Source organism: Macaca fascicularis, chromosome 7 (assembly GCF_037993035.2).
Source record: "Macaca fascicularis isolate 582-1 chromosome 7, T2T-MFA8v1.1".
Taxonomy (NCBI): domain Eukaryota; kingdom Metazoa; phylum Chordata; class Mammalia; order Primates; family Cercopithecidae; genus Macaca; species Macaca fascicularis.
In genome coordinates, this window is record NC_088381.1 from 42,072,713 (window position 1) to 42,089,356 (window position 16,644).

General features: G+C 40.9%; 1 protein-coding gene across 19 annotated transcripts in view; it reads right to left on the reverse strand.

Moving 5' to 3' along the window:
* DPP8 (dipeptidyl peptidase 8) overlaps positions 1 to 16,644 on the reverse strand; it is a 75,472-nt gene that overhangs the window by 22,340 nt on the left and 36,488 nt on the right. For 10 of the 19 annotated variants that reach the window (XM_073996066.1, XM_073996065.1, XM_073996063.1 and 7 more), the window contains 6 exons: positions 15,638 to 15,738; positions 14,355 to 14,532; positions 13,331 to 13,490; positions 8,342 to 8,421; positions 967 to 1,119; positions 576 to 711 (listed from right to left, as the gene is read on the reverse strand). In XM_073996066.1, coding sequence (XP_073852167.1) covers positions 576 to 711; positions 967 to 1,119; positions 8,342 to 8,421; positions 13,331 to 13,490; positions 14,355 to 14,532; positions 15,638 to 15,738 — 808 coding nt within the window. Of the gene's footprint in view, positions 1 to 575; positions 712 to 966; positions 1,120 to 8,341; positions 8,422 to 13,330; positions 13,491 to 14,354; positions 14,533 to 15,633; positions 15,739 to 16,644 lie in introns of all 19 variants that reach the window. The other 9 variants (XM_073996073.1, XM_073996071.1, XM_073996072.1 and 6 more) reach the window with 3 other exon arrangements.

The following is a 16,644-nucleotide window of genomic DNA, read 5'->3' on the forward strand; positions in this document are numbered from 1 at the left end:
ATAAACTGTTTCCTAGCTGATACCTTGACTATTTTAATCTTATTTTCTTTTTTTGAGACAACGTCTTGCTTTGTCACCCAGGCTGCAGTTCAGTGGTGTTATCTTAGCTCACTGCAACCTCCGCCTCCTGGCTTCAAGTGATTCTCATGCCTCAGCCTCCCGAGTAGCTGGGACAACAGGCACACAGCACCACGCCCAGCTAATTTTTGTATTTTTAGTGGAGACGGGGTTTTACCGTGTTGGCCAGGCTGGTCCCGAACTCTTGACCTCAAGTGATCCACCCTCCTCGGTCTCCCAAAATGTAGGGATTACAGGCGTGAGTCACTGCACCTGGCCTTAATCTTATTTTCAAAAAGGCCTTCCAGACTTGCTCCTGCTTGGAGTGAGAAGTAACCCATCTTATTCAGTAGTTAACAGAACAGGAGAAGTGGGATCTATCAGGAGCTCGGCAGCTCAGGGACAGGAAGTGGTGAGAGATGGGAAGACTTGTTCAAGAAATGTGAAAATATGACACAAGTTTAGTGTACTAACATATTAATCCTACTTAACGTCAGGATCGGGGAAAAAAAGAATACCTGCTGAATCCAAAATGGTGGCCCAAAATTCCTTTGTTTTGCAAGTTAGATCATCTTCAGAACTTGATAGCTTGTAAAGGGACACACAGTGTGGATTCTTCTGGTTACTATACTTACTTATAAAGAAGTCACAATGCTAGGGAAAGAAGAAACAATTATATTTTTCCTTAGGGAGGCAGAAAAGGTTATCTGCTGTTATATCTGCACTAATGATATAGCAGGAGTATTATAAGAGACTATTTATATACATAAACAATGTTGAAGTTAAGCTTTTTAAAGCTTTTCCTTAGAGAATTAGGCTTTTGCAGGCCAATTTCACATCATTCAAAAGGAGTATTACATAAGCAGAGAGTTTTAATGACATAAAACCCTTTTTAAACAAACTTAATACCTGACTGATGCAGCAAGAATGTGAATAGCCACGGTCAGTCAGCCTTGTCACCTCTCCAGGATTTACGTAACTGACTACGTACAGATGATGCTCTAAAGGGGAGTCTTTGGTGCCTTCAAAATATACCAGCCTTCTGACTTCATCAACTTGGATCTGACAAGATAACAACAATAACAAAATCAGGGCTAACATGACCTTGGCAAAGCTAACCCCCAATTTTATTTAGAATCACTTGAGTCACTTCCTGACTTATGCCTTTTTTTTCCCTTTTTTTTTTTTGCTGCCACTATTAATAAACCTGAGTTAATTTTGCTTATTTATTTATTTATTTTTTAAAGAGTTGAAGTCTCACCTCTGCTACCCAGGCTGGAATGCAATGATGTGATCACGGCTCACTACAGCTTCAAAATCCGAGGCTGAAGCTATACTCTCATCCCAGCCTCCTGAGTAGCTACAAGCATACACTACCATGCCCAGCTAAGTTTCTAAATGTTTTTAAAGAGATGGGGCCTCACTATGTTGCCCAAGCTGGTCTTAAACCCATGGCCTCAAGCAATCCTCCTGCCTCAGCCTCCTAAAGTGTTGGGATTACAGACATGAGCCACCATGCCTGGCTGTTCATGACTTATAGCTAAGAATAGGTCCTGCCCTGAAGGAAAAAGGACACCTGAGTTACACACTGTATAGTTTCCCATCTGGTCAGAATGCGTGTTTTTCTTAAAATACAAGAATTATTTCCTTAAAATAACAACTCTTTATAGGGGAAAAAATACTCTGCTATATTGCAGCTATAGCTATAACAAGATTATAACTAATCTTGTTAAACAGATTACTAAGCCCCACCAACAAAGTTTGATTCAGGATGTCAGAGGTGGGCCCAAGAATGTGCCTTTCTTTCTTTCTTTTTTTTGAGACCAAGTTTCGCTCTTGTTGCCCAGGCTGGAGCGCAGTGGCGCGATCTCGGCTCACTGCAACCTCTGCCTCCTGGGTTCAAGCGATTCTCCTGCCTCAGCCTACCAAGTAGCTATAGCTGCAATATAGGTCAATCATTCATACATACTTCAAAGTCTAATTTTACTATCTTGTACATTTATTAGTTACTGTTATATTATTCTAGGCTGTACTTTTTTGGTCTTTTGCACAAATTTGCAAAAGTGTTTTTTCTACTGGGTTGTGGAATAATGGAACTAAATCACAGTTTCAATACTGGTGTAGTTTACAAATAAACACGGATAAGATCTTTTAAGTCTTCATTCAGAACTCAAAAAACCGCAAGTAAACTCAATAGCTGAATTCACTTAATATTCTTCTCAAATTACAGTATGATTTCAATAAATGGCTTTCTTTTATTCTTCCTGTAAATCTTCTACCAGCCAACTCAAACAATGTTTAAGAAAATTTTTGGCCAGATGTGGTGGCTTGCACCTGTAATCCCGGCACTTTGGGAGGCTGAAGTGAGAGGATCGTTTGAGCTTAGGAGTTTGAGACCAGTCTGGGCAAAATAGGGAGACCCCAATTCTACAAAAAATGAAAAAATTAGCTGGGCATGGTGATGCATCCCTTTAGTCCCAGCTACTTTGAAGGCTGAAGTGGAAGGACCACTTGAGCCCAGAATTTGAAGCTGCAGCGAGCCATGATCATGCCAATGCACTCCAGCCTGGGCAACAGAGCAAGACCCTATCTCAAAAAAAAAATGCAAATTTTTTACACAGCAATGAAAACACAGATATATTTCTAAAAGTAAGTTATTTTTAAATGTCTTTCCCCCTCCAGGAAGCTGTCTCTTCATCACTAAACATATTTTTAGCATGCATAAATAGAAATCAACACAGTTGGGATTAAGTAGGCCCATATGACATACACAGAAAGCATACAAATGATAGGAAACAAATATTCATGAAACTTTACAAGTATGTGTTAATCTTTGCAAAAGATCAGGACTCTTTCTGTTTTGACCTAGCAGATGGGAGTCAGGCCTTTCAAAACTAAAAAAATAACCAGTCAATTCCTCACCACCATCGACAGTGGTTTTCCTGTTTCCTGTAACTACTTAACATCCAACAGAAGTATCATAATCGGGTGGGGGGCTTGTTAAACAGATTACTAAGTCCCACCAACAAAGTTTGATTCAGGATGTCAGAGGTGGGCCCAAGAATATGTATTTCTTTTTTTCTTTCTTTTTTTTTTTTTGAGACCAAGTTTCGCTCTTGTTGCCCAGGCTGGAGTGCAGTGGCGCCATCTTGGCTCACGACAACCTCTGCCTCCTGGGTTCAAGCGATTCTCCTGCCTCAGCCTCCCAAGTAGCTGGGATTACAGGCATATGTGCCACCACACACGGCTAATTTTATATTTTCAGTAGAGACGGGGTTTCACCATGTTGGCCAGGCTGGTCTCAAACTCCTGACCTCAGATGATCCGCCCGCCTTGGCCTCCCAAAGTGCTGGGATTACAGGCGTAAGCCACTGTGCCTAGCCAACAATGTGCATTTCTAATAAGTTCCCAGGTGATGCTGACGCTTTGCACTGGTCCAGCACTTTGAGAATCACCCACAACAATAAAAAGCTCACAGGTGGCTGGGCGCAGTGGCCCATGCCTGTAATCCCAAAACTTTGCGAGGTGGAGGCAGCAGGTCACTTGAGGTCAAGAGTTCGAGACCAGCCTAGCTAACATAGTGAAACCCTGTCTCTACTAAAAATACAAAAATTAGCTGGGCATGGTGGCATGCACCTGTAATCCCAGCTACTCAGGAGGCTGTGATAGGAGAATCGCTTGAACCCAGGAGGCAGAGGTTGCAGTGAGCCAAGATCGCACCATTGCACTCCAGCCTGGGCAACAAGAGCAAATCTCAGTCTCAAAAAAAAAAAAAAAAAATTACAAAAATTAGCCAAGTGTGGTGGCAGGTGCCCATAATCCCAGCTACTCGGGAGGCTGAGGCATGAGAATTCCTTGAACCCAGGAGGTGGAGGTTGCAGTGGGCTGAGATCGCACCACTGCACTCCAGCCTGGGTGACAGAGCGAGACTCCATCCCAAAAAAGAAAAAGCTCATAGGCTTAAAAGTCTTAAAGCTTTACCCAATTACTGCCATTAGAAATCTTTGGGTGGGTGGCCAGGTGCGGTGGCTCACACCTGTAATCCCAGCACTTTGGGAGTCCAAGGCAAGAGGATCCCCTGAGGTCAGGAGTTCGAGACCAGCTTGGCCAACATGGCAAAACCCCGTCTCTACTAAAAATATAAAAATTAGCTGGGCATAGTGGTGGGCGCCTGTAATACCAGCAACTCAAGAGACTGAAGCAGGAGAATCACTTGAACCTAGGAGGCGGAGGTTAAAATGAGCTGAGATCGCACTATTGCACTCCAGCCTGTGCAACAGAGTGAGATTCCGTCTCAAAAAAAAAAAAAAAAAACTTCGGGTGGGAACAGACTTGTAAAAGCAGAGAAGGAAAAAGATAACTTAAGTCAACAAACAAATCAAGAACAGAGGGAAAGGGCCAGGCACGGTGGCTCACGCCTGTAATCCCAGTACTTTGGGAGGCTGAGGTGGGCAGATTACTTGAGCTCACAAGTTTGAGGCCAGCCTGGCTAACATGGTGAAATCCCGTCTCTACTAAAAATACAAAAATTAGCCGGGCGTGGTGGCAGGTGCCTGTAATCCCAGCTAGTCAGGGGGCCGAGGCAGGAGAATCGCTTGAACCTGGGAGGTGGAGATTGCCGTGAGCTGACTTCGCACCATCGCACTCTAGCCTGGAGGACAAGAGTAAGACTTGTCTCCAAACAAAGAAACACAAAAAAATAATAGAAGGAAGGAAAGGCCAGGTGCGGTGGCTCACGCCTGAAATCCTGGCACTCTGGGAGGTCAAAGTGGGTGGATCACCTGAGGTCAGGGGTTCAAGACCATCCTGGCCAACATGGCGAAACCCTGTCTCTACTAAAAATACAAAAATTAGGCGGGCATGGTGGTGTATGCCTGTAATCCCAGCTACTTGGGAGGCTGAAGCAGCAATGCTTGAACCCAGGAGGCAGAAGTTGCAGTAAGCCGAGATCATGTCACTATACTCCAACCTGGGCGACAGAGTGAGATTCCATCTCAAAAAAAAAAGAGGGAAAATAGAGAGAAAAACAGACTAACGTATCAATGTATCACAAGCAAACATGACATGAAAGAAAACTGATAAACGTAGTGGCAAGTAGTAGATGTTTAGGTGGCTCAAATAAGGATCAGATGTATGTAATTACAATTATTGGGGTTCCCTCAGCATTATGTAATGACTCTTATCCTTCAACCATCACATAGCATGAAATTTACATCAGTGTAGTTTTCTGTTTTCAGAACCCAGAATTCCACAATAAGAGTTTTTTCTCAGGTGACAGTAACATCCAAGGTCCTTCAACAGAAAAAAATATTTGGAAACAAAAATAAAACCCAAAAATTTATTTGGATATATAACAAGAAGGCCACGTGAGGATCTCAGTGGAAATGAGACTTTAAAGGTCCATCTTGATACCCTAAAGTGTTTGTTGTTGCTGCTGTTTTGAGGCAGGTATCATTCTGACACCCAGGCTATAGTACAGTAGTACAGTATTGTGGTCACAGCTCAATGCAGCCTCAACCTCCCAGGCTAAAGCAATCCTCCCCACTCAGCCTCCTTAGTTACTGGGACTACAGGCATGCACCATCATCACCAGCCTGACTTTTTTTTTTTTGGTAGAGATGGAGTCTGCCTATGTTACCCAGGCTGACCTCAAACTCCTGGGCTAAAGCCATCCTCTTGCCTTGGCCTCCCAAAGTGCTGCAATTACAGGTATGCCCCACCATGCCTGTCTAATTTAAAAATTTTATTTGCAGAGACAGAGTCTCACTATGTTGTCCAAGCTGGTATCAAATTCCTGGGCATAAGTGATCTCCCAACATTGGCCTCCCAAAGTGTTGGAACTACAAGTTTGAGCTACCATGCCCAGCAGATACTCTAAAGTTTTTACTAACAAAAACAAACCTGGGATCTGGATCTTCATTATGTCTCCTTAATCACTTTAGAAACTACAAGTGATTTTTACAGTAGTCAGTAAACATAATCCTTCAATAAATATTCCTGTCAATTTGAGGAAACCACACTTAGGCCTTCACTAAATCCTGGCAGCATACCTCAACTGTATGTGTCACACACATACAGGATGGAGTCCCTAGGCATCTCATGAATATGATCATCCAAGTGACAGCTGCAACAAATGCAAGGTACTTCAAAAAGGCAATTTTTTTTTCTTTAAAGAATTCACTGAATTGGTACTGAGAATAAAACAGAGGGTGGACTTCCTTCCTTTTCCTTATCAATCTAAGTAAGCTCTGTATAAATGCCCATCACTCTTTGCAGGTGGTGGATTAAAGTTTAAATTTGTGGGGTAAGATAAACAGATGAATGAAAGACAATCACTACTTCAGAAGAAGTAAATGCAATATATTTATTTATTTATTTATTTATTTATTTATTTATTTATTTATTTTTGAGACAGAGTATCACTCTTTCAGCCAGGCTGTAGTGCAGTGATATGATCACAATTCATTTGCAGCCTGGACTTCCTGCACTCAAGCGATTCTCCTGCCTCAGCCTCCCAACTAGCTAGGACTACAGGTGTGCATCACCATGCCCAGCTAATTTTTTTTTTTTTTATTTTTGGCAGAGACAGGGTCTTATATGTTGCCCAAACTGTTACTGAACTCTTGGCCTCAAGCAATTCTCCAGCCTTCATCTCCCAAAGGGCTGGATTATAGGTGTGTGCCACTGTGCCCAGGCAGTAAATGCAATTTATAATGTAGATACAAGTAGTCTGTAATAGATTTTTAAGTCACTTTTCAAACCATATGCTATCTTACAACTTTTGCTAGGCTCTAAAACTATGAATATGTCCCTTTCTCATCAATGAGCAACAATACATTTTAAAATGGTGGGCTTGGCCAGGCGTGGTGGTTCACACGTGTAACCTCAGCACTTTGGGAGGCCGAGGCGGGTGAAATGCTTTAGCTCAGGAGTTTGAGACCGGCCTGGGCAACATGGCGGAACCCTGTCTACAAAAAATACAAAAATTAGCTGGGTGTGGTGGTGTGTGCCTGTAGTCTCAGCTACTTGGGAGGCTGAGGTGGGAGGATGGCTTGAGCCCAGGAGGCAGAGGTTGTAGTGAGCCAAGATTGTGCCACTGCACTCCAGCCTAGGCAACAAAGTCAGACCCTGTCTCAAAAAAGAAAAGAAAATGGTGAGCAGGACACGGTGGCTCACGCCTGGGAGGTGGCAAGGTGGGAGGATCCTTTGAGCCTGAGAGTTCAAGACCAGCATGGCCAACATGGCGAAATCCTGTCTCTCCTAAAAATACAAAAATTAGCCGAGCATGGTGGTGCATGCCTGTAATCCCAGCTACTCGGGAGGCTGAAGCAGCAGAATTGCTTGAACCAAGGAGGTGGAAGTTGCAGTAAGCCAAGATCATGCCACTGCACTCCAACCTGGGCTACAGAGTGAGACTCCATCTCAAAAAAAAAAAAAAAAAGAAAAAAATAGAGAAGAGAGAAAGACAAACTAACGTATCACAAGTACACATGACATGAAAGAAAACTGATAAACGTAGGGGCAAGTAGTAGATGTTTAGGCGTAGTAGATGTTTAGGTTTGAGACCAGCCCAGTCAATATATATGAGACCCTATCTCTACCAAAAATTTAAAAATTAGCTTGTGGTGGTGTACACCCGTAGTCCCAGCTACTCCAGGGGCTGAAGTGGGTGGATCGTCAGCCTGGGAGGTTGAGACTGCAGTGAGCCATGATTGTGCCCTGCACTACAGCCAGGGTGACAGAGCAAGACCCTGTCTCACAAAAAAGAAAAGAAAATAACCTTTAGGAACACATCTATAAAAGAGCTATAAAATAAATGAGATTTATAATTTAAACTAAGATTATTTCTTTTCAACAATGTGAGTAATTTTAGGCCCTAACTTAGTATTTTAAAAATACTGGGGTTGGCTGGGCACAGTGGCTCACGCCTTGTAAAGTGAGGCCGAGGCGGGCAGATCACGAGGTCAGGAGTTTGAGACCAGCCTGGCCAACATGGTGAAACTCCGTCTCTACTAAAAATACAAAAAAGTTAGCCGGGTGTGGTGGCACCTGCCTATAATCCCAGCTACTTGGGAGGCAGAGGCAGGAGAACTGCTTGAACCCGGGAGGCGGAAGTTGCAGTGAGCCGAGATCACCCCACTCATTGCACTCCAGCTCTGGGCGACAGAGCAAGACTCTGTCTCGGAAAAAAAAATACCGGGGTCATATTAAATTACACTCATTTTTAGCACTGCATTCACACAGTAATACTGACCAAACATATCAGTAGAATAAAATAACATACATTAGATCCATGCCGGCCAAGAACTTCCCATTCACCACTGGTAATTGCTATCTCCTCTTTGATAGGACACTTGAAATCACCTGAAGATAAATATAATTATAATTCAGTACATTATACCAGACTATTAGCAAATGAAACAATTAAGAACAGTACTCTAAGCTCTTTTTTCCAAAAAGTTATGTTTGGAGTAATAAAAATGTTTTTGAACTAGACAGAGGTTACACAGCATTGTGAATGTACTAAATGCCACTGCATTGCTTATTTTTATTTTTTATTTTTTTGGAGACAGAGTCTCACTCTGTTCCTGAGGCTGGAGTGCAGCAGCATGATCACAGCTCACTGCAGCCTTCGCCTCTTAGGCTCAAGCTTTCCTCCTACCTCAGCCTCCTGAGTAGCTAGGACTAGACACCACTAAACCCAGCAAATTATTATTTTTGGTAGCAATGAGGTCTCACTATATTGCCCACGCTGGTCTTGAACTGCTGGCCTAAAGCTCTCCCGCCTTGGCCTCTCAAAATACTGGGATTACAGGCATGGGCCTGAATTGTTTATTTTTATATGGTTAACTTAATGTTTTATGAATTTCACTTCAATAAAAAAAACTCTACAGTTAAAAAAAAATCCAAGTTATGAGTCTTTACAATAATTGGAATAATAATGGAATGATCTATTTAGATAATGCAAAAATAGCAAAAGAGATTTTTTGGCAAAGCCAGAAGAAAACTCAAAAGCACCTGTATTCTTGAACCTTTGGTTAGACAAACAAAGAAGTCTAATGGATTGACAAAGCATTTCTTTTCTTTTTGTTTTTTTTCCATAACTTGTTTCTGTTGATTTCTTTTTTTCTTTTTGTAAAACTTTCCCAAGATATTTTCAGATTTAAAAATAAATAAAGTCAGTGTTAAAGGTGCTGGTCGGCCTTCTTACTTGTACTCTTGTACCTTAGACACTGGGGTAAAAAAGGAGGTCCAGGGCAATGCAGTGATATTTCTGCCAGGATACTCCCCCCAACCCCAAACTCAGTAGTCAGTTGAAAGTATGACATTTACAGGCTAGAGAGACCCAAATACCTCTATTCCACCCCAGTGCTAGGTGGAAGTTGGGTCGGCTGCTGCCCCGAGCCAGCTTTATCTTCTGAGTCTGGGCTTTGGAGGAACAGGAGAACTGGCTCTTGGCCACTGTGAGGGGTACAGCTTTGCCACTCAAATGTATGTTATTATGGCATTCAGGGAGCCAGGGTCCAGAGCTGCAGGGCTGGGGTCCCTGTCTCACTCCCACAAAGACCATCACACGACTGGCCATAAAGGCATTAAAACCAGCCTGGTGCAATCCAAAGGCACTGAGTTAGGACTGGCTTGACTCCCTGGCACTTCTGAGGTAGCCATATCAGCTATTTCAATAAGGCATTTCTTCTAAAAGTGCAACAAACTACTTTAAAACCCACAAAAGAAAATGTTTAATACAATTGTTCTTCATTTGCCAAACAATTACCCAGGTAAGTGTTTACCATAGTAAATGTCAACATGTCCCATTCGTTTTGTTTTTGTTTTCTTCCTGTTCTGCTCTGTTGCCCAGGCTACAGTGCAGTGGCACGATCATAGCTCATTGCAGCCTTGACCTCCCCAGGCTCAGGTGATCCTCCCACCTCAACCTCCCAAGTAGCTAGGACTACAGGTTCATGCCACCACACTTGGTTAGTTTTTTTTTTTTTTTGTCTTTTTTTGTAGAGACAGGGTTTTGCCATGTTGCCTAGGCTAGTCTCAAACTCCTGGACTCAAACAATCTGCCTGCCTCAGCCTCCCAAAGTGTTGAGATTATAGGCGTGAGCCACCACACCCAGCACTCATTTGTTTTTATGAGCGTTTGTCTTGACAAGGCTCTCTCAGTGGCCTATAAGAACAGCTTAAAAAGGGAAAATCATTTCTCTTTTCCTCACTGCTTGTATCTATTGCTGTGGGGAGTGACAGCTGATGACAGGCCTAGGAGGAGAGACAGTACTAGTGACTTTCCTAGGCTTTCACGTAAGTTTTTTAAAAAATTGTAAACTCAAGGAGCACAAAAAAATTAAAAAATCAATTTAGTACTTTAAACACTATAGACAGAAATTACAAGATTAACATAGATAAATACTAACTGTTTTACATTACAGCTCTTAAGAAAGCAAAGAGGAGGAAGAAGGAAATGAAGTAGATATGAAAGTAAAGGAGGATGACTTGCAGCAAGAAAGACTAAGATGGCTATTATTTAAAAAGCAGAATATAACAAGTATCATCCAGAATGTAGACAAATTAAAACCCTGTGCACTGTTAGTGGGAATGTAAAATGGGGCAGCGGTAGCCACGACCATCGGTAGCCACGACCATCGGTGTTTCAATGATGTAGCTCCTATGGAAAACAGTATGGTAGCCCCTCAAAAAACTGAAAATAGAATTACCGTATGATCCAGAAAATTCCACTTTTGAGTACATACCCAAAAGAACTGAAAGCAGAGACAGGAACAGATACTTGTACACCCATGTCCACAGCAGCATTATTCACAATAGCCAAAAGGTGGAACCAATCCCCCAGTGCTGACGAACAGATAAACAAAACGTGGTATATACGTACAATGAAATCTTACTCAGCCCTAAAAAGGAAGGAAATCCTGACATGCACTACAAAATGGATGAAACTTGAGGGTATTATGCTAAGTAAATAAGCCAGTCAAAAAAAGGACAAAAACTGTATGACTCCACTTAAATAAGACATCTAGAGTAGTTACATTCACAGAGACAGAAAGTGGCTGCCAGAGGCTGGGGGTAAGGGGGTAATAGAAAGTGACTGTTTAATGGGTAGTTTCAGTTTTGGAAGATGAAAAAAATTCTGGAGACTGATGGTGGTGATGGTTGCACAATATGAACATAATCAGCTGGGTGCAGTGGCTCACGCTTGTAATCCCAGCATTTTGGGAGGCCAAGGCTGGTGAATCACATGAGGTCAGGAGTTCGAGACCAGCTCGGCCAACATAGTGAAACCCTGTCTCTACTAAAAATACAAAAATTAGCCAGGTATGGTGGCGCACACCTGTAATTCCAGCTACTCAGGAGGCTGAGGTAGAAGAATTGCTTGAACCTGGGAGGCTGAGGTTGCAGTGAGCTGAGATAGCACCACTGCACTCCAGCCTGGGTGACAGAGTGAGACTCTGTCTCAAAAAAATTAATTAATTAATTAATTAAAAAAATATATAAATATACTCAATGTCACTAAACTATACCCTTAAAAATGGAAAAATGGTCACAATGCTAAATCTTGTTATGTACATTTTTCCACAAAATTTTTTTTTTTTTTTTTTTGAGAGGGAGTCTCCTGCTTGTCACCAAGGCTGGAGTGCAGTGGCGCGATCTCAGCTCACTGCAAGCTCTGCCTCCCGGGTTCACGCCATTCTCCTGCCTCAGCCTCCCGAGTAGCCGGGACTACAGGCGCCTGCCACCATGCCCACCTTTTTTTTTTTTTTTTTTTTTGTATTTTTAGTAGACACAGGGTTTCACCATGTTAGCCAGGATGGTCTCGATCTCCTGACCTTGTGATCCACCCGCCTTGGCCTCCCAAAGTGCTGAGATTACAGGCATGAGCCACCACGCTTGGCCCTCTTCCACAATTTTTAAAAAGGGCCATGCTGAATCTGTTAAGTTACAAATGGAGTTAAGCATACAACATAACTTACCATAAAGTGCCTCCTATTCTAAAACAAACTATATTATTACAGTTGAGAACTGTAACTTGGTTTTAGGAAAACCCAGGAAAAGTGTTCTATGTACCCATTCACTTTTTCTACGCTTATGCATCCATTCTGAATCATATTTTCCAGATGAAAAACCACCACTTAAGGAAAACCACCTTTTTTTTTTTTTTTTTTTTTGAGACGGTGTCTAGCTCTGTCGCCCGGGCTAGAATGCAGTGGCGCGATCTTGGCTCACTACAAGCTCCGCCTCCCGGGTTCATGCCATTCTCCTGCCTAAGCTTCCCAAGTATCTGGGACTACAGGCGCCCGACACCGCGCCTGGCTAATGTTTTGTATTTTTAGTAGAGATGGGGTTTCACCATGTTAGCCAGGATGGTCTGGATCTCCTGACCTAGTGATCCGCCCGCCTCAGTCTCCCAAAGTGCTGGGATTACAGGCGTGAACCACCGTGCTCGACAGGAAAACCACTTTTTAAAGAAAAATTAACTTCAGCTGATATAATATTTAATTTTACTTTGGGCAACATAATTATATCAATCCAAAGACCTATAACTATAAATTAACTCCAGTGTAGATGTGCACAGCATAAGAAACACCTAGTGTGTAAAAATATCTAATAATTACATAACATTTAAAAAATAGTGTTGTCTTTTTTTTTTTCTTTTGAGACGGAGTCTTGCTGTGTCGCCAAACTGGAGTGCGGTGGCATGATCTTGGCTCACTGCAACCTCCGCCTCCTGGGTTCGAGCGATTCTTCTGCTTCAGCTTCTCGAGTAAGCTGGGACTACAGGTGCACACTACCACGCCCGGTTCATTTTTGCATTTTTTAGTAGAGATGGTGTTTCGCCATGTTGGCCAGGCTGGTCTCAAACTCCTGACCTCAGGTGATCCGCCTGCCTCGGCCTCCCAAAGTGCTGGGATTACAGGTGTGAGCCACTGCACCCAGCCAAAAATAGTTTTTTCTAAATGGGCTCACTTTAAACAAATTAAAAATTGCAGTCAAAGCAAAAGTAGAAAGTAAAAATCAGTAATCCTGCTACTTACAGATTATTCACTATTAATACTTTATAATACGTGTCAATCCATTAAGAACTTTGTCCTGTGTTTTTTACACATACATGTATTTATATTTTTGTTTAACTTACATATTAAGTTTAATGAAGCAAGTATTTGATGCTTACAAAGCATGCAAAAGATACATTCCCCTGTCCCTCCCACCTTCTGCTTCCAACATTTTTTCTTTTTTTAAAATAAAATGGATTTCTTACTTGGAGCAGGCAGCCCACCACTGGATCGTTTATATTTGCTTTCCTTTAAAATAGATGTAATTTTGTATAAATGACGGAAACCTGTTTTGCATTCAGAGGCAAAAATAAACTCAATTTCCTCTTCGTGACTTTGGGGAAAAACATGAAAGATGTCATGGATCTGTAAAATGAATAGCTAAATTTACTATACAGATTATGAAAATACTACATAATTCAATTAGGCTGTAAGAAAAATTACTTGATAAATATACTTTGAAATATAAATAACCATCAGTGCCACAGGAATGCTGTATTTACAGTAATAAATTTTGCTTGGGGCTTTCAGATTTATTTTACTTTAGTCAAAGACTTCATCCACTGAGAAGTAAATGTTTTCAAATGGAGTAAAAAGGAAAATATGATGAAAAGTTTTTTCTTACTCAACATCTCTATAATCCTTGAAACATGGCACAAGGTTTGTTTAATAAAATAAATCTTGTTACAGAAAGATGAGGTAAAATTTTTTTTTACTTTTGTTTTCCGAAGAGAATTTTTCTAATAGTTCAGGGGAAAACAGGTATTTATAGGCAAATCATATGAAGCTTAAACTTATATTCAGCTAGGAAGTGAAATGGCTTTATTTATTTTGTATCTTAAACTTTTCTGCTAAATTGGAAAATTCAAAATTCAATTAAAAATTGGTACATTTTGGTACAGTTTGCCAACATAAAAGAGAAAGTCTTTTCTAGACCAGACTCATGAAGTCCTCTCAGAAGCACTGATGAGGCTGTGTATTTAATATCTGTTATCTCCAGGAACAAATCTGAGGCCAAGGAGATGTCATTTCAATGGCACCTACTTTCTATCTATTAAATACAAACCATTCCATTCTGGAACCATCACTCGAATTGGAATTGTTCATACTAAAGAAATAACATGGTCCCTTTAAAATAAAAAAAAAAGCATTTTGATAGTTTGCTATATAACTTCATTTGCTTTAGCATTCTGAGAAAATATTTAAACAAGTACAGGAAAAAATGCATACATTTATCCAGATGTCTGTTGTTTCTTCATAGATAATTAGTGGCGTCACAGAGTCAGGCACTGACTCAATGAGTCTCTGCCTTTCCATAACATCATCTTCTACTGGGATAAATAATTCAGGTGAAATCAACACTATTTGTAGGCGAGTTTGGGAGCGATCTAGTAGGATGGACCAAGCACTATTTAAATAAATAAAAGAGAAGAACCAGAAATAAAGCAAGCTATCGGAAAAAGAATCCTCTATATCTCATTTGGCACCTATCAATTATATCTATAATCACAATGGAAGAACTGCTTTAGTGTATATTAAATTATCACTTACAAATAGTTAATTAAAAATACACTTTAAGCTTCAATAGAATTTATAAAAAGTGGTTTTCTTGAAATGTCCAAAACCACAGTTGACCAGTGAAAGTGTTTTATCCCTGTAGGCTGGCATGAGCCTATAATCCCAGCACTTTGGGAGGTCAAGGTGAGAGGTCTGCTTGAGGCCAGGATTTCAAGATTACAGTAAGCTACGATCATGCCACTGCACTACACTCTGGGTGACAGAGAGAGAGACCCTGTCTATATAAACAAAAGTTCTGCCAAGTGCAGTGGTTCACACCTGTAATCTCGGCACTTTGGGAGGCTGAAACAAGAGGATCACTAGAGCCCACGAGTTTTGAGACCAACCTGGCAAAATAATGAGACATCGTCTCTACAAAAAATGAAAAAAATTAGCTGGACATGGTGGCATATCCCTGTAGTCCCAGCTACTCAGGAGGATAGCTTTAGCCGGGGAGGTTGAGGCTGCAGTGAGCCATGACTGCACCACTGCACTCCAGCCTGGGTGACAGAGCGAGACCCTGACTCAAAAAAAAAGTTTTCTCCCTTTAGTATCAATGTCAACAAATGCCAGTCTTGTGAAACTCCTGCTGTCTACCTGAGACACAGAAACTATTTATTTGTAATAATCCTCATATAAAGCTCTACAATTATACAATTTTTAAAAATATACATTTATGTGTGAGCCTTCAAGTCATATAATTTAATCACAAATAACACTGTGAACCATAACTGGCTGAGTATACAGACAGAATTAAACTGCAGTGCACCTATTCTTATAGGGTTACAAATGCACAAATCCACTTAATTCAAGAAAAATGCCTTGTGCAGTAATAACTGTACTGCAAATTTACATGTGAAGGCAGCTCCAACTACAAGGCAAACCTAACAGCACAAATATTCCAAAGCTCTGGATCCTAAATTAGTTATAAAGAAGTAACAATTTAACATACGCACTATTTTCCCTCGGGAGTCCATCCAGCTCTGGCAATATATTCAACTCCTTCAAATAGAATCTCAAAAGGTTGAATTAGTTCCTTATCTATGACATCCATAATCTATTAAAAAAGAAAAAAAAAGAATCTAGTTATAGAAGATTTAGATAAATAATTAGCTTGCTAGTCTACTTTAACAATTATCCAAAAAGCAGGAAATTTTCCCAGAGTTAGGTATTAAAAAGGCACAAAGGATATAACAAAACCAGGAGTAAATTCTGGGTTACCTATACTGGTACTCACTTTTTGTGCCTAAAAAAGTTCTAAGCACTTTTAACACATCCTAAAAGTCTATTTCTTTGATAGTTGATACTAACAGAACACTTGATAATAACTGGTAAAATCAAGTTTTAATCACCTTAAACTCAGGTATCCAGAAAAATAATAGTCCCTAATTCCCTATATTTCACCTAGAAATATATATATATACACACACACAGTAATCATATTTTATTTATACATATGTGTGTGTGTGCATATATATATATATTTGAGACAAGGTCTCATTTTGTTGTCCAGGCTGGAATGTAGTGGCCTGATCACAGCTTACTGCCTTTGCAATTTCCCAGGCTCAAGTGATCCTCCTGCCTCAACCTCCTGAGTAGCTGAGACTACAGGTAAGGTGTGTGCTTGTAATAAAATTAAATAAAATATTAATTTTTAAATTTTTTGTAGGGATGGAGTCTCCCTATGTTGCCCAGGCTAGTCTCAAACTCCTGGGTTCAAGTGATCCTCTTGCCTTGGCCTCCCAAAATGCTAGGATTACAGGCATGAGCCAGTGTGCCCAGCCTAAAATATATTTGTATAATATATATATTTGTAATTATGTATATATGGTGGGGTTTTTTGTTTTTTTGAGATAGAGTCTCACTCTGTTGCCCAGGCACCATCTCAACTCACTGCAACCTCTCTCTCCTGGGTTTAAGTGATTCTCCTGCCTCAGCCTCCTGAGTAGCTGGGATTACAAGC